Source organism: Oryza glaberrima, chromosome 3 (assembly GCF_000147395.1).
Source record: "Oryza glaberrima chromosome 3, OglaRS2, whole genome shotgun sequence".
Lineage (NCBI taxonomy): Eukaryota > Viridiplantae > Streptophyta > Magnoliopsida > Poales > Poaceae > Oryza > Oryza glaberrima.
The window spans coordinates 11,794,124-11,812,211 of record NC_068328.1 but is presented as its reverse complement, the minus strand read 5'-3'; the positions used below and the strand labels follow the sequence as shown (position 1 = coordinate 11,812,211).

Genomic DNA, 18,088 nt, shown 5'->3' with positions numbered 1-18,088 from the left:
GCGGCAGGAGGAATCGATCGAGCGGTTCCCCCTTCCCTCAAAAGAACGAAAGGAATATCACGCAGTTGAGGAGACGATATCATGCCTCGCTACGCTACCCCCAAGTGCCCATGCTTTTCTTTTTCCTCTCTGTGTCGAAAGGCTGCACGCGCGCCCTTCTTTTGTTGTTGTGGGAGAGCATCTCTCTCTCTCTCACTCCACTCTCCCTCTCCCCTTTTGGAGCACCTGCTTCTGCTTGCTGCAACACAGGACTGCAATGCGATGTTTCACCATGCTCCTTTTCACGTCTTTACCCTGTTGGTCTTGGGAAGACAAGGAGATTCTTTTCTCGCTGTTGCCTAGTGGTAATGCAGATACTGAGATACAGAATGGGAGTTATTCTGATTAACCACTTCGAAGAAAAAAAAAACAGCTGAGTAACCAGTCACACATGCATACAGATAATTCAGTCTTCAAGCATGTCATAGACCCCTTCAAGACTCGAGCTTTTATTAAGTTGAGGCGAGGAGGAATTCTCTAGTCTGAAGAACAGACAGGTATTTACACGACATTTGAATGTATCATGTATTCAGTACTCATGTATGCAGCAGGAGCAGTTGAGTCTGAGGAAGGGCTAAAACTGTCACAATATTTGCCTATGCTGTTCTTTGGGTTTTACAGAAAGATGATCTCAAACGATGTCTCTCTTACAATCATACATGTATACGGCTAATCTTTCTCGCGCACACACACTATCTTTTGCGCCCAGTTGACCCCTGTAAAGTCGATGGCCACCGGTGCATCAGTACACATATGAAATGTTCGCGCACCCGGGAAAGGAGTGCCGTTTCAAATATCATCACCAGCATGCGCGACATGATGTTGGTTAGCTGCTTCTTGGTTATCCAAAGGCATGTACTGGGCCATGATAGCGCGAATCTCCGAATCCATGTAGCTCTGATGAGGCATCATGACACAGATTGAATCCAGTTAGCAACTCAATTATGTATCAGGTGCAAGTCCCACATGTGGACATATGATAACTAAAAAGTGAGGAAATAAAGGGTGGTAGATGTTTTACCCGTAGCCTGTATTTATACACCGCATATGCTCCGACCCCAGCAAGAACAAGTCCAAAGAAAATAACCCACAGAAAACTCCAGCCAACAGCTGACGTAGCCTCCTTGCCTGCATATCGTTTAGAAACAGCATTAGGATAGGTGGAATATACAGAAGGTGTAAAAAAAATTTGCCACGCTTTTACTTGTTCAAGCCATTAGTTCAGTACAATATCCGCACATAACACTTGAATCTGAGATCAGGTGACAGAGGAAGTGGAGTGCAAAGATTAAGGTGGTGTCGGAGGAAAAGGGTCCACAGATCTTCAATAAAGGGTTCATGACTGATTCTACCCCTACTTCTGACCCCATCACTCTAAGGGCCCCTTTGAATCGCAGGGTAGAAAAAACGGAGGAATAGGAAAAACATAGGATTCTGACAGGAATTGAAGTGTAAAACAGAGGATTGCAAAACACAGGAAAAACACAGGAATGATCGTTTGATTGGAGCGCAGGAAAAACGCAGGAATCGGATGAGAGAGGTAGACTCAAAGGAAATTTTCCAAGAGGTTGGAGCTCTTGCTAAATTTCCTCCAAAATCTACATGCAATGTGTCATTCCATAGGAATTTCATAGGATTTGGAAAGCTTCAATCATTTGAATCAAAGGGCCAAATAGGAAAATTTCCTATAGGATTTGAATCCTATGAAATTCCTACATAAATCCTTTGATTCAAAGGGGCCCTAATCATCTGTCCTAGCCCTCGGTCGATTTCCCTATCCTTATGCCCTCTATCCTATCCCTACATCCAAATACCTTCCACATAAGGTGGAGGTGGAGCATACCCACCTCAAACATAGACAGAAAAGGATAGCAAAAGGAAGTATTGCAGGTTTGTTTGATTAACATTTGAAATTAAGCATGATGAAATCTCTTCAAAAGGCCACTATTGGATTTCCCAGAACTATATGGCCTCGGTCATCTGGCTACAATAGCTTTGGTTGGCTGCATAACACCAATAGGACTGTAATATAAGATTATAAGAAAATTAAGTAATTGTACAGCAGGTTGCTTGGGAGTGTGGTGCTGAGGGAAACTGATGCAGTTTCTCTCTTGGATGCTAGTAACTGGTAATGTTTAGGCCAGTAATTTGTTTATCTTTTCATTTTCTGCACCAAGACAGCTATGAGTTGTATTAAGACTCTGCTCCTCCTCCTTCCGAATGATATGAGTATGATAAGATACGTGGCTCTTGGGAAAGTAACATAAGGAAACTTCATTAAAATCACTGCCTATATAATTGCTTAAATTACCGGATAACTGAGCAATAGATAATCCTTGTTTCAAGATGATCTATAAGATTGACCATCTCAAACCAAAAAAAAAAAAAAAAAACAAAAAGAAGTATTTTGCTCAACATAAATCTCAAGATATAGATTATAAATAATAGAAGTAAATAACCGCTGAAAGTTCAGGTTGGGTTACTCACTGAGACAAGTGTCATGCTCTCTCATGTATAACATGTTGTTACCGCCACAACTGCACTCATAGCTACCCCATGTATTCTCACAGCTGCAGCCCTTGCACTGACAGTAAAGTTTTTCCTTGCATTCATCGATATCTGCAAGCAGGTAGAATATTTTTATTTACAAATGAAAATCTGCATTGGTCACAGAGTTCTCAAATTTTGGAATCATTATACTGTGGTTAGCAGGTGAAATTTGTTAAAGAACTCAGATGAAATACTCCCTCCGTCTCAAAATATGACAACTTCTAGCCTATAAAATTTGTCATAAAATATAACAACTTCACCTACCTCCACTTCTCAACCAATCACAATCTTCCACCATTTAATTTTACCTACTTTCTTAATAATCATGTCCAACTCTAAATCTCCTTATATTATGGGACGGAGGTAGTATTATCTTTCTCGAGCACAAATTTAAGCGTTATCTAAATTACAAAGAGTGCTAACCCTTGTTTAGAAAAGTGTTCCACAAATGGATAAAATACATAAGCTTCACAACAATTATAAAATACCTTCACAACTTTTTATTCCATCACCCTTGAAACCTGGTGGACATTTGCAGCCTTCAGATACTTCATTCTGCAGAATTTCACATTAGCTTTTCACACTTTAAAGAATTGTGAGGCACAGATTGACAACTCGAGGTAAAGGTCTACTTACTGAGCAGGCAGATATTGTCTTGCCATTTCTAGTTTCTTTCCAGCATCCTCCATTTTTAATTTCGCACCTACCAATGCCAGAAGCTGACGATGGCAAAATGTCAACCAAGGTGTAACTAACAGCTAATGTAAATATGATAATAAGATGGCGCTGCACAAAAGGTATAGGACTACATACTAAGGCTGAAGTAGCAGCAAAAATATAACTAATAAGAAAGCCTATCACATAATTGTAGGTAAATCAATTCTATAAGTAAATTCAAAGAGCACCTTCACAATTGGTGTACCCATCACCAACAAACTTTACACCTTTCACAACGGGACATTCACAAACACGCCCACGGAAGGTGTCCTACATTTTTCATATTTCATTAAATTAGAATTATCCAACAAGAGTAATCAAGAAATGAGCTGAAACACTAGCAGTATCTGAGGGATTAACACCATACCTTGCATGCAGTAACATTATTATCCCTATCTTGCCAGCAACCTCCGTTATTTTCCAAACACTCATTTGTTTGAACATCTGATGAAACAAATAGAAGGAAAAAGATGAGCAAATGAGTGATCATATAAGATATAAGAAGACATCTTGCAAAAAAAAGAAAAAAGAAGGAAGTTTACAGACCTTCGCTCAAACAAATAGCAGGCTCAGTTGTCTCCTCAAATCCTGCGCAGACTGCTTTGAGCACGGCAGATTTGTCCAACTTACCTGAAGAGAAAGTTTAATTGTAAGACAAAAAACATAGCACCCAAAAATAATTGCTTCAAAATGATATACATTATACAGACCTCGATATTGCCTGTTGTTGATGACAAGGGTTGGCAGTATTGTCACATCTCCTCGTTTATCATGACCAATCTATAATAGAACAGTAGAATTGAGTACAGTATCTAGCATAAGGACATAACTTGAAGAAAATACTCAAGCACAATACACTAGTTAAGATAATCTTTACATACTTGGGCATCTTGTTCTGCCTTCAGAACAGGGTTTTCCTCATCAGCTTCAGGATCTCCAACACACTTCTTTATCTTCTCAACATCCAACCCTGTAATAAAACAGAAGACGAGAAAGTGTCATAATAAGTTCACTAGGCAGGTTCTTAGCTAATTACTTTACACATCAGTTAAAAACAAAACAAAGAAATATTGGGATGAATTAAATTCAGGGTGCCAAAAGACATACCGAGTGACTTAATAACATGAACAGCACATTCAGGTGTGTATTTCTTCTCCTTCATAGGGCACCTAATTGAGAAGTCATGCACATAGTCCCACCACAACCATGGCTTCCCACTCTCATTAGCAGCCTTGAATACACAAATTTGATGTAGATTTTGAACCACAACATCTTTTCCATCATATCCCTGGCTGAAATCCTGCTCTGGGTCTGGTGCACAATACCTCCCATGATTGATACACTGTGATTTGCACTGCTTGCTCACAACAAAAGCTTCAGGGCAATACCATGTAATATAATGAGGAGTGAACTGGGTGTATCCCTTCTTCTCAAGAATTTGTGCAGTTCCTCTAAAGCTCTTAACAAAGTCCATTTGCATATCACATTTCGGACCACATTCATCGTTACTGTTTGTCCAGAATTCATACTCTACACGCTCATCAGGATGTGGAAGAGATTCTCTCCAGTCCAGAAGGACGCTAACCATATCACCATTTTCAGCAGATTTTTTTAGGTCATCGCCCAATTTCTTCGTTATAAGCACAGAGGGAATAGTGATGTTTTCAAGGTGCTCTGTTCCAGCATCATCTGGGTTATCCATTGTGATTAAAGGCTCCGACTTGTCATCCACAACAAGAACTGCTGCAGCCCCAGCATTTTGTGCATTCCATGCCTTCGTTGTGAAATAGCACTCTGTACCAGAAAGTGGAATTAACTATAAAAATAGAAGATGGTTTTCCAATCATGATTGAGATGCCTTATGATTAGATAATAATCCAAACAGGGAAATAAAATACCAATGGCAGTCAAGCAGACATATGTTTAATTTTTCTACTTTATGTAGTTGTATGCGCCAGATGGAGTTCTTCCAAAAGGACAAATAAATTGTGAGACATCAGGAATCAAAGTCTATTGCATCATGCACGTGACTTCCTATCCCAATACTAACAAGGATATTTCAATGAAATTGAAATCAGACGACTGATCTGAAACTTCTTCTGCTATATAAGTTCATCATACTACCAATGCTATGGAGGGATAATAGGTATTCCCCCAGAACCCCACCATACACTAACACACGATATTAAGGTAGAATCGAGACTTCATCTTGGGTGGACAGGTTAGCAACCTTGTGTGCGCACCACAAGAGAGTGTTTGTTGTGAGTTAGTATATTAGAGTACTCCTTGTAGACATTTTAAATGCCAGACATAGGTTCGTCTACCATGGGGATGCTTTATCTAAGTCAAGATTAAAAGCGTATCAGTATCATGTTAAGAGGTCTTACAAGATGAAGTGCTACGTAAGGGTTTCTGACGTTCTGTACCTTCACTACTTTGACTTATAACTGAGGGTAGCCACATATGATGTTTCCCTTCTTGGAACATAGAACTTGGGTATTTACTATTTACTCTATTGATCAGGATTCAAATTTCTCGTAAACAAACTATGGTATAAGAAACGTCAAAACAACTTAAGCAGTCAAGCACCCTGTCATACTATGAACTACAGAGCATTCATAACCCCTTAAAAAAGAATCAAACCGATGGCGTCCTAACTTCAAATTCAACAATTATCCAAAGTGGACTTGTCACCCCCAAATACAAACCAAAATAATCCGCAACCACGTATTTACCAATCAATCAATAGGCAATAGCTCACTTACCTAACAAGTAGAGCATCAAACTTGTCATAAAAACTTAGGCTACGTCCAACGAAACACAAAAGGCTAAAATTAGAGCAGACTCACGAAAATTTCGTCAAGAAAAGAGTTGGAAGCTAGTAGCTGACTAATAATTAATGCTAAGAGGTAAGAGCTACCTTAAGAACAAAATAAAAGAATTGCATGCATTAATTTCCCATTTTCCCTCAGTAACTGACCAACAATAAATCAGTTCGATAGATAGCAAATTCCCGAGCTATATAAGAAGCAGAATAAACCATAGCAAAGATCTGAAAAAAAAACAGGGGTCAGTCCTCACGTCCACGGTCGATGAGCACGAACTTCGGGCGTCCTCCGGACCGGGTTGACTTGAATGAGATGTCGAAGTCCTCGAAGCTCTTGCAAGCCTTCTGGTTGGATTTGGGGTACTCGACCCATCCGTGCAAGGTCCCCCCGTACTGCGGCACCCCGAAGTTCCCGATGGCGCACTCGTACTTCCCCTTGATCCCCTCCGGCGACGTCACCCGCAGGCTGTTCTTCTCCACCACGAACCTCCCCGCCGCCGCCTCCACCATCGCCATCACCACCACCACCACCGCCCACCGCACCGGCCCCCTCATCCTGCCGCACCGGTTAGTCAAACCACTCCACCAAAGCGAGCTTCTCCGCCGCCGCCTCCCGATTGGATTCCTGGAGAGGAGACGGAGATTCCCAGGAGGAGGAGGAGGAGGAGGCAGCGAGATCTACCGACCTACGGAAGCCGGCGAGATCTAGCGGGTGGGGGTGGGGAGGGAGGAGGCGAGCCGGCGCGATTTCCACGGCCGCGTGCGCGCGAGGAGTCGGAGTCGCCGCAGTCGCCGGCTGGTTGTTCCGTCCAAGCAAAGGCGAGCCAAACACCGACCTATAGACAGACAACCGCTTCATTTCAGTTAATATCGGCCCCTATCGAAACGGACGGTCGGGATCGCGATGGGGAGTCATCACGCGTGGTCCACGTGTGCGGGCAGGTAAGGGGTGGGCCCCACCCATCCTCTCGGGTTGGGCTTATCGGGTTTTTTTTTGTGTGTACGGGTATGGACTATGGAGTACTACTAGCTTTGAGATTCACGCTCCAGGTCAACGTCCGGTGGTGTTGCTGCTACAGTCGAGGTCCATCCATCCAACTCGACGTGTCGAAGGAAACGGGAAGAGCACGGAAAACACGAGCGCTTTGTTTGCGATTTTTCTTTTGGCTGTACTGGTATGGAGGAGTGCTAAACTGTCAGGTCCTTGTGAAAAAAAAAATCAGAAATCAGCGGCAGCTGACGCTTCGAATCAAATAGTACTCCTGCTCGTTTTATAGTATAGCCAATTACTAGCTACAAATTATCTATAGTCAATGTAATAGTTAATTCATACTCCCTTTGTTTTACAATGTAAGACATTTTAACATTTCCCACATTCATATTGGTGCTAATGAATCTAAATATATATATCTATCTAGATTCATTAGCACAATATGAATATGGGAAATGCTAGAATGACTTATATTAATAGTTGCTTACTATACACATCCATGCTGTAGCTGGCTACGAATCTGTAATCCGTTGCTCTTTTCTCTCTTCCTTTATCTTTTTAAAATATGTTTATAGCTGGTTTATAGTCTGCTACTGTACTCTATAAGTATTGTACTCCACTGGTACTACAAGTATCAAGACATGCAGTTCTGCATAAATTGGAGTATTAATATAATTGGCTTGCCTCGAATAAATTAGAGCAGCTTCGCGGTGAAGGAATGGAGCCTGATTTTTTGCCCATCCGGTTGCTCAGATTTTTATTTATTTATTTATTTATTTATTTATTTATTTATTTATTTATTGCCCTGGATATATCCCCAGCAAGAAGAGGTTGATAGGAAAAGCCAACGGCACGAGTTTCCTCTGACGAATGTGTCAAATTGTGTCTCACCGAGCTCGTCCGATAGTGAAGACGGGGACCAGCGCGGCAGCGCCAAAGTCATGAACCACATGAAATGAAACCCCACTAAAAATCTACAGTACATTGCCATTCTTTCTTGTCGCGCCAGAGATCGAAGAGAGCCAAAATAAGCTGTGTTCGCTGGAAGCGGTTCCCAGTGATCCCGGAAAACGGAGTGGTTCATTAGCACATGATTAATTAAGTATTTACTGATTTTTTTTAAAAAAATGGATTAATTTGATTTTTTAAAGCAACTTTCGTATAGAAACTTTTTAAAAAAAAGCACTGTTTAGCAGTTTGAAAAGCATGCGCGCGGAAAACGAGAGAGAGGGGTTGGGAACATGGGATTGCAAACACACCCATCTGGTTTTTACGCAAAAATCAATCTTTTCAGATTTTAATACTACTCAAATTACAAGAATATTTTAACATTCAAGATGGCCTAGTTTGTGGTTTATGTGTATTTTTGGGAGAAAACTACCCATCGGACGGTCAAATGTTACAGTTTGAACGATTCGCATGAGACGGTGCGAAGTTCTATTGATAAAGCAGGAAAAAAATTACAAGATTACAACCCTGGAGGGTTGTAACCAGGAAAAAGAAAAAAATATATCACCACTCACACACGACATCGCCAACACACAAGCCTAGGAGAAGGCTAGCACCGGACCGGCCGCCGCTAAGCGTGACCAACCGCCACTAGACTAACAAAGGGACATAGACGAGATCGCTCCCTAGGGGATGCCAAAACGACGTCTTCAAGAAGAGAAGCGACGGGAAAACCGCCGCCGCCGTCCGTCGAAACTCAAAGGAGCCAAGACTGGGCTTTTGCCCGGCAATCACCCTTGAGGGGTGAGACAGCACGACAACGCCCTCAGGAGGGGGAATGAACCATCATTGTCGGTCCGGCCAAGGCCAGACTGGGTTTTCAACCGCCGCTCACCACCTGCGAATCCACGGCTGATACACCGATGCTCCACCACCACACAAGCTCTGCCGACATGTGGGACCCCTGCACCGGCGTCCCCCGTCGGCCAGCCTTCGTGCGTCGAAGACCGCGCCACACCCACCGGCAACTCCTCCACACACACCTAGGTCGCCTCGTCCACTGCCGACCGCGCCTCCCGCACCAAGCCGGCCTACTCCATGTGACACGCCTCTAGCGTCGAACCGGCTTCCGCTGCCATCGGCTGCGTCTCTCTGCGCCAAGCTGGTCTCCGACCCCTCCACCAAACGATGCCTCATCGGCCAGATGCAGCCGTCTCCCACGTCCTCGGCTAGCCGTTCGAGGCCGTCATGCCTCCGGTGACAGCAGTCGCGGTCACCACCGCCGCAGCCGCTGCTACCGAACACCCAGCCACCTCACCGTCGCCATCCTCACCTCGCACCCGAATCCTTCCCCGCCACCGACGTCGCCACCGCCTCCATAGTTACGGCCGCCGTCGCCGCTGCCACCGATGCCAGCCACCGCCTCCGCAGACCGCCGCTGCGCCGTCGCCCTCCGCCACCAAGCAGCCAGCCACCGCCCCGACGACGCTGCCGCCGGCCTCCACGTCGTCGCACCATCGCCGCCAGCCGCTGCCTCCATCGCCCGCTCGGTCTGTCGTCGTCTACCCGGATCCGGCCGTCACGGAGTCGGACCTCGCCCACCTCCGCTCCACCGGGCGCCACCGTCGCCGTCGCCACCAGCAGACCCTGTCGCCGGTCGCCTCCCCGCCAGATCCAGGAGTGGATCTGGCGGCACTTCCACCGCCACCATCTCCTCCAACCAACGTCGTTCCCACTCCCGTGCGCCACTCCCTTTGCCCCGCCGGCGACGCCTCCTCCGCCCAACGACGCGAGCTGCCGCCATGGCCTCCGCCCGCTGCTGAAAACGGCGCCGCCGACCTCCACCTGGGGTCCGCCCGTGTCGGAACCGGAGGAGTGGGAGCTGCGAGCCCCGCCGCCGCCGTCCTGGCAAGATGCTGGCTTTGCCGGCACCTCGCTCGAGCGGCGGCGAGGCAAGAGGCGAGGGTGATGGGTTGCGGCGGCGGCTTGGGCTGTCGTCGCCCGTGCCGCCCTCGCGGGGAGGCGACGCGGGGAAAAAAGTAGCATGGTTTTTAATTCAAATATTACAGTTGACAAAGAAGTGAAACATTAACTTATAGATGGTGAAAAAAATCAGCAATTGATACATTACAATATTTTATGAAACACGGTGAAGATACACGTTGAAACATGTCACTACTACGTATGAATCAACGAGAGTAAACGGATTGAAACATATGTTTTTATTTCATCAAAAAATAATCATGTGGTATATCTTATTGTAAAGATTTAATTACAACGAATACAACAGTGTGATCAGATCACAGATTGAATAAGTAGTTTAGAAGAAAAATTATTTTGAAGATCGCTAAAATGCATGCATGCAAGCATTGATGAAGTGGAGAGAGATGGGAGAGTAGTGGCAAGTATTTCTGTGAATTTTGTGAAACACAAAAAAAAATAAACACTAAGACATGTCGCTAGAACGTACCACTCCGGACACATACGTGTCCAGATTCGTAGCTAGAGTTTGCCTTTTTTTTTTACAGAGCAGTATGAAACATGAAGTATTAATGGTTTGAAACATATGATTTTCTTTAATCGCAATATAATCATGTGATATCTTGTTATAAATATTTAATTCCAACGAATACAACAGTGTATTCGGATTTTAGATCGGATAAATACTTTAGGAGAAAAAAATGTTTTGAAGATTGACACATGCATATGCATGATTTTGGAACTAAGACAACTGAGTTAGCACTTAGTTGATTGCAGGTAGAAGTCCCCTGTAAACTTGTCATATCGGTCGACCGATTCGAAGTTTTCTAACTTCTTGGTATTTTTGGGTTTATTACCGTATCGGTAATTAATGATGGAAAATACATTAGGAGAGCTCGCCCTAGGTCTACAACGATCTTTGAGGTTCCATTTCAGGATCTATTTGCAATCTCATACGTTGTTTTCGCTGAAATCTATTAATCAAAAAGAGGCACCACGCTTATTCTGGACTCTAAAAACTCATCATACTAAGCCGAGGGAAAAAGAAAGTTCTACATCATTAGATCATGCTGGGTCTAAAATACAACACTGTGGATTTGTATTTTGTAGTTCCGTGAAGAATTGTGTGGGATAATCCTCTAATTAAATGGATAAAACAATGTCTCACACGGTCATATTTTGATTAAAAAAAGAGTAAATTTCACAAAACTACAGATACTATGATCAAATTATCACAAAATTACAGATTTAACTAAGTGTATCACAAAACTACATATTTAACACCAAATCCATCATAAAACTACACGTTTAAGATGAAGTGTCACAAAACTACATGTTTAGTAACTAAATTATCACAAAACTACAGTTTTAGAACCAATTTAATCACAATGTAATACTAATGTTTATAGCTCCACCATAACAATGGTGCTAAGGATTTAAACTCCAAAAATTGTAGTTTTGTGATAAGTTCAATATTAAATATATATTTTTATGATATTTAATCTAAAATCTGTAGTTTTGTGATACAACTCCTTAAATATGTAGTTTTGTGATAATTTGGTCAAAATACATGTAGTTTTGTGAAATTTACTATATGACAAGTGTTCTCACTAAATTGTGGCTTATCTCATCCAAGTTATATCCCTAAACAATAATAAATTGGATCACCAAATCCATGCGAACCTAATAGTGAATATACCATTGGATTATCTCATCCAACAAAATATAGGTGACCATCTATCATCCGACCTTTCCCTTAATCAGATGATCTAAATGCATAGACGTACATCTGATGTGCGATTGGGGAGAGAATCAGTTCGTAACAAATAATATCATAGCCAAGATCATTGATATATGAAGAGTAACAAGTGGTATCAGAGTGAAAGTCATTGACCCATAAGGCCACGAAGAATCTTCGGTGATCCTCACAAGTAGGGGTGAAAACGGTACGGAAACTTTTCGGATTCCGGACCTATTTTCGAAAACGGAATCTGTCGGTCGGAATTTTTTTCGGAAACGGAAACGAATTCGGAAATATTTTCTCGGAAACGGAATCGGAAATGATAAGGGCAGTTTCCATCGAAACTCGGAATCGGTCGGAAACTTTCCAGAAATTTTCTCGGAATTTCCGGAAATTTTCTCGGAATTACCAGAAATTTTGTGACTGAAATACCCTGAATTCTTTTTTTAAGCACTAAATAGTTAATACCATGGTGTTTGGCTGTTATTTTTTTAAAAAATATTTGTTATGCAAATCTAAAATTACATAATAATATTTTTTGTCCTACATTGGGATTTATCAACAACATTACTCTTTTAAACATAGATAATTTATTCAATTGGATTTATCAGTTTGAGGGGTTTTTTATTCCGATAAATTTTCGTTACCGTATTCGCGCCGGTTCGTTTTCGCTCCGTTTTCGGTTTCGATAATATTCGATTCCGTTTTCGTATCCGGGGTTTCCGATTCCGATTCCGATTCCAAAAAGAAATATGAAAACGAAAACGATAAATATGGTTTCCGTCCGTTTCCGTACCGTTTTCACCCCTACTCACGAGAAATGAGCAGAGTCGATCGTTCAAGTGTTGGACACATGTAGACTAACAAATGATGGAAATAGGTAGGAAAGGCCGTTGACCCATGGAATGGTAAGCATATCTGCGTGAGGGCGCTAATTCAATGTACGAATTGGGAGAAAATTCTTTGTCCGTAATAAAACTGTAACAGTTTTTCACATGGTGTACCAGTACTTAGCTAGTCTACTTATCATGATAACGACTTATATTATATACATTTCTATTTAATGATTTCTAAGTGTAACTCTTCGCTTAATTTTGTGTGCCCATCTCGATCATATGTTTTTATAAGAGGCCATCTCACTCAATTTGTTTTCCCTTGTTTTGTTTCTTTGGTAAAATACAGTTCACATGGTTTAGTCATCCAACCTGGAAAGCAGAAGCCAGTTTGAGCCCAGCATGTTACATGGGTTTTTCTTTGTCGGTATAGTGGGCTAGGCTTGGAAACTGAGAAGGAAAGAGTGGTCGTGTACCATTGGGCCGCCAACAAGCAATCCAAACAAAAAAAACAAAAACTTAAGCCACATTTTAGTGAGCCCAATTCCGGCTCATCAACATGCGTGGCTTGGATTTCAATCTAAAACATCACCTTAACCAACTTGCACAGCTAGAAGCTGTGCGAGTCACTGTAGTCTGTAGATGAGCAGTCTAATTAATGTACTAGGTGGTTCTATATTTGCTTATTTGATTTCCACAGGATGCCATTATGCAACTTAATACTAAAGCTTTGATGCGTTTGCTACTACGTACTGGTACTATACTACGAGTTTTGTGTAAATCCGTCCGCTGCAAACTGCTGGTTCAATCGACGGCGCCGATCTCATCTCACGGATCGAACGGGAAGAATTCATCGACGTCCTCGATGCTCCCGAGCGGGCCGACCACAAAACCGAGGCTGCCGGCGCTCGGAGACGACGGGAAGCTGCCCGCGCCGCCGCCGCTGTCTCCTCCTCCTCCTCCTCTCTTCCATCTCTCTGCCGCTGTCACAGGGGTCGGTCGGGAGCCGGGACCCACCTCCCGGCCGAGCTCTCGCCCTCCCGCCTGACCACCATCGGATCGGCCGACTCGGCCACCGAGGTCCACCTCCCCGCCGCGTCCACCTCCCCGGCGATGTCGCCGCTGCCTCCCAACGTGGCCATCGCGCTCATCAGCTTGCTCATCGTCGCGTCCATCAGCTCCGCCGCGCACGGCGGCCGCGACGACGACTGCTCGGCCTGCGGCGGCGGCGGCAAGAAGCCCCTCAGCCTCACCAATCCGTCGCGCACCTCCACCAGGTCGTTCACCGCCGCCGCCACCCTCTCTGCCGGCACGCCGCCCTCCGACGAGAACGCCATGCTATAGCTAGCTAAGCAAATAACCAACCAAATCAACCATACACTCCACAGACCACACACACTCACACACAGACCGGGATATATACCGTGCAAATGAAGCAAAATTCGCCGTGCCAATCCGCGTCTTATATATCGCCGGGGAAAAAGCCGAAAAGCAGTCGGAACTCGGAAAAAGGCAAAAATGAGGAAGCTGCATGGAAGACCGGAGGTGGGTCCCGGCTCCCGACCGACCCCTGTGGCCCTAGATGTACATATCCAGATCAATTGATCAAAGCAAGGCAAAGAAAACCGGACATGGATTACATTACACATATATACATTTATGATACTAATACTATACTAAATTAAGTCGTCGTCGTCATCGCCATGACACAGGCGATGTGATGTCACGAACAAATTCACGGCCTTTGACCGGACGGTCACTGGGAATGCCTAGGCAGCTTCCTGCACCACACAGATCTAGCGATCCGGATGAAAACGACCGAGTAGTACTCGCTTACTTGGCACACACACAGACCGTTAGATTATGTGCTCTGAGACCCTGCAGTTTTCAATCAGGTTGTCCGCATCTACTTTGGATAGAAATTCCGTCTCTTCTAGTGTACACATGTTGCTTTCGTTGCATCTAACATTGGATCACTGATGACATCGAGCTCGAGCCCTGTCGCTAGCCGATAGCAGCTAGCGATCGATCGAGCTGCATATATGGTAGCTTCTTCTTCTCTTTATACGTACGTAAGGCATGTACAACGGTCTTTATTAGTGGTCTCTCTCTATTGCCATGCAAGTAAATTTGATGACATGGAAGAAAGAGAAAGGAGTATGGTTGTTATGCATGACAACGGCTCAGAGTCGACTCTTAACATTTATTAGAGCAGATTTTGTTGCATGGTGATGAAATGGAGTAAAGAAGAGTAAGAAAAAGTATTTTGATACATTAATGATTAGAGACTATATTGTCTCTAACTGTTGTAGGATGCTAGTCTCTAGATAATGTAGAGCTCATGTCTGACTCTACCTTTGAACATGCTCTAATGGATCGGTCTCCTCCTGTACTACACACGCATGAATGCATGATGCAGACACAAAATAAATACTCCCTTCATCTCAAAATGTTTGACGCCGTTGACTTTTTTAAAAATGTTTGACCGTTCGTCTCATTCAAAAAATTTAAGTAATTATTAATTATTTTTCTACCATTTAATTTATTGTTAAATATATTTTTATGTATACATATAGGTTTATATATTTCATAAAAGTTTTTATATAAGACAAACGGTCATGTTTAAAAAAATCAACGGCGTCAAACATTCAAAGAACGAGCGAGTATTCATTAGTATACATTGGCGCGTTGAATGACACGCTTACGGTTGATGGAAACTGGAAACACCGAGACCGAGCGGCCAGTGGTTTTGGCTACACGGGACGACGTGTCACACAGGTGTCTCTTTCCTCCACGTAGGACAGAAATATTAGAATCGATATAAGAACAAGGATATCAACGAGGGTGATTAATAAAGTACCAGACAGAGAGAGTACAATTAAAAAAAATTGTTGATCAGCTGGGAAGCTCACTTGCAGTTAACTGAAAGGTTGCTAATCTCAGTAAGAAGAGACTGCGCTACCTAGCACCTGCAGTCTGCTACTACAGTTATGTTATTATAGATGGAAATATATATACTTCCACCGTTTCAAAATGTTTGACACCGTTGACTTTTTCGTACGTGTTTGGTCATTCGTCTTATTCAAAAAATTTAAGTAATTATTTATTCTTTTCATATCATTTGATTCATTGTTAAATATATTTTCATATACACATATAGTTTTACATATTTCACAAATTTTTTAAATAAGACGAACGGCTAAACATGTGCTAAAAAGTTAATTGTGTCAAACATTTTAAAATAGAGGGAGTACTATATATGAGGTGATATCAAAAGGGAGAAGATTATGGGTGTGCGAGGGAATTCGCTAGTCATGGAAGACTTGTGCGCGTGGTTTATATAGTAGGACTCTGGACTTTGACCATCTCACGTATTGACGTATAGCTCAGCAGTCACCAACATGTACTCTGCAGTTTTATTCTTCTGAATGTCATTTATACGGTTTTGCTACTACTACTCTAATTACTAGTGTAATGTTTTTTGGGTTATTTGCTGCGAATTCTTTGTACGTGTGAATTCAGCCCATCTCCATGGTTTCTCCGTGATCGGGCCTTCTCATTGAATTGGGGACGGAAGCAGAAGACCAGAGGGCCACGATCTCGTTCTGTCTGTTAGTAATCGGGGCCGGAACCAGTGAGTGCAGCACTGGAACACACGTTAGTAGTACTGCTAGTAGCTTGGATTCATCATTGCTCACTACAACATCCAACACAAGGGGTGGTGGCGCATACCAAATTTTTGGCAATGCTAAAAATTTGACATAGTTGTCAAAAATTTAGCAGGATTTTTTATATAGTTACTAAAATTTGGTAGCAAACTAAATATAGCCACTTTTTTTACAACCTTACCAAAATTTAATAAGGTTGAAAATGACATCAAAGTGAACATTTGTTGAAAATAACATCAAATTGAACATTTTCAACCTTACCAAATTTTGGCAATACCAAAATTTTGACATAGTTGTCAAAAATTTGGCAGGATTTCTTATATAGTTACTAAAATTTGGCAGGAAACTAAATATAGCTACTTTTTTAAGAACCTTATCAAAATTTAATAAGATTGAAAATAGCATCAAAGTGAACAAGCCCATATATTTGGTTTGAGTTATCCTGAGGTCGAGAGTTCGAGCCTCTCTCACCCCAAAATCTCTCGTGACTACTCTGGGTCGTCACACATCTGCCCATACAGATTATAGAGCAAAACAGAGTTTGCTTCTTTTTTTCTTTTTCTTTTTTTTGCAATGCCATGTGTATCTGATTTCCCTTTTCCTTTCAACAAGCAATACCATGTGTATGATGAAATGCAGTAGTAGTGTTTTGCAATGCCATGTGAATATTTGATTTCCCTTTTCCTTTCAACAAGCAATACCATGGGTATGTTTTGCAATGCCATGTATCTGATTTCCCTCTTCCTTTCAAAAAAGAAAAAGGAAAAGGCAACTAGCACAGGCTATTACTATCTCCCATGGCGTGGAGGGGTTTGAGGCTCTTTTGCCCCAGTAACATCTATCCCATTTTTAGAGTTTTGTGTCGAATATGTATACGTAGTCGGTTACAGTTTATAACTTAGAGGTGTACTAGGTGTTAGAACTGGATTAAGAGTCGGACTCTATCATATGATCTCTCTTAAATAGAGAGGCTGATCTATTGTAACCGCGTGACGACTTAGCATAGTAAGACGGAGCGGTTATCGGCGGCGTCCGGCCGTGAGTCGCTGTATGTTACGTTCCCACTCCATTTCTACCGATCAACTCAGATGCAACAGAGAATCACTTCCAATCCCAACACCAAACACTATCAGTTCAGGACACAATGAGAGATAGAATCAGGGATTGGGATAAGCAATCTAGATTGGGAAGAGAAACAAGTATTGGAAATAAGAGAACTAGATTTGGAGAGAAGAAGTAGCAGTTTGGGAGAAGAGAGAAGAGGCATAGAAGCCTTCTGTCTCGGTGTCGTTGTTGTGTTTGGATCTCCTATGACGTTTCTTTCATGTTTGGTTTTCAATGGTGATTTTGGGCCGGTTTTGTAACACTTGCCGCCAAGCGTTTACCGTGCCACTATACGTAATCGGTTCGTTTAATCACTTTATTTTCGGTTTTTTGAAATTGATGGACGAATCACTTCCAAAAAAATAAAAACCGACCAGTCCAAACAAACAAAAAAACGCACCGAACAGAAAGACAAAGGAATCGGTTCGTTTTCAGTTTTCTCTACGCTCCACGCGACTAACCACCAGTTTTAGTGCTTCTAGCCCATTTCAAATTATATGGGCCTGTCGTGTTCTTAGCGTTCGAACATGATAGTTACTGGCGGATGTCTTTGTTCCGCCGTAATTAAGCCGCATCGCGCGCACGGCGACTTGGCGAAATCAATCGAGACTTCGAGAGGCACGACCGCACAACATGCTCAGGGTCAGGGTCTCAGGAACACGTACACTAACGCTATCAAACGCCTTGTTC

The 18,088-nt window shown here is 42.8% G+C and overlaps 2 protein-coding genes across 2 annotated transcripts; both read right to left on the bottom strand.

Moving 5' to 3' along the window:
- Positions 1 to 466: 466 nt before the first annotated feature.
- Positions 467 to 6,963, bottom strand: LOC127768179 (vacuolar-sorting receptor 1-like). The gene is made up of 12 exons (XM_052293718.1): positions 6,388 to 6,963; positions 4,414 to 5,100; positions 4,188 to 4,276; positions 4,017 to 4,086; positions 3,853 to 3,936; positions 3,674 to 3,750; positions 3,495 to 3,576; positions 3,226 to 3,308; positions 3,078 to 3,144; positions 2,527 to 2,658; positions 1,061 to 1,167; positions 467 to 936 (listed from the first exon to the last, which is right to left on the bottom strand). Exons 1-12 carry the CDS (start codon positions 6,686 to 6,688, stop codon positions 829 to 831), a joined length of 1,887 nt encoding a protein of 628 aa, XP_052149678.1. The 5' UTR covers positions 6,689 to 6,963; the 3' UTR covers positions 467 to 828.
- A 5,969-nt stretch (positions 6,964 to 12,932) lies between these two features.
- LOC127768350 (uncharacterized) lies at positions 12,933 to 14,044 on the bottom strand. The gene has a single exon (XM_052293905.1). It carries the CDS (start codon positions 13,961 to 13,963, stop codon positions 13,613 to 13,615), a length of 351 nt encoding a protein of 116 aa, XP_052149865.1. The 5' UTR covers positions 13,964 to 14,044; the 3' UTR covers positions 12,933 to 13,612.
- Positions 14,045 to 18,088: the final 4,044 nt, after the last annotated feature.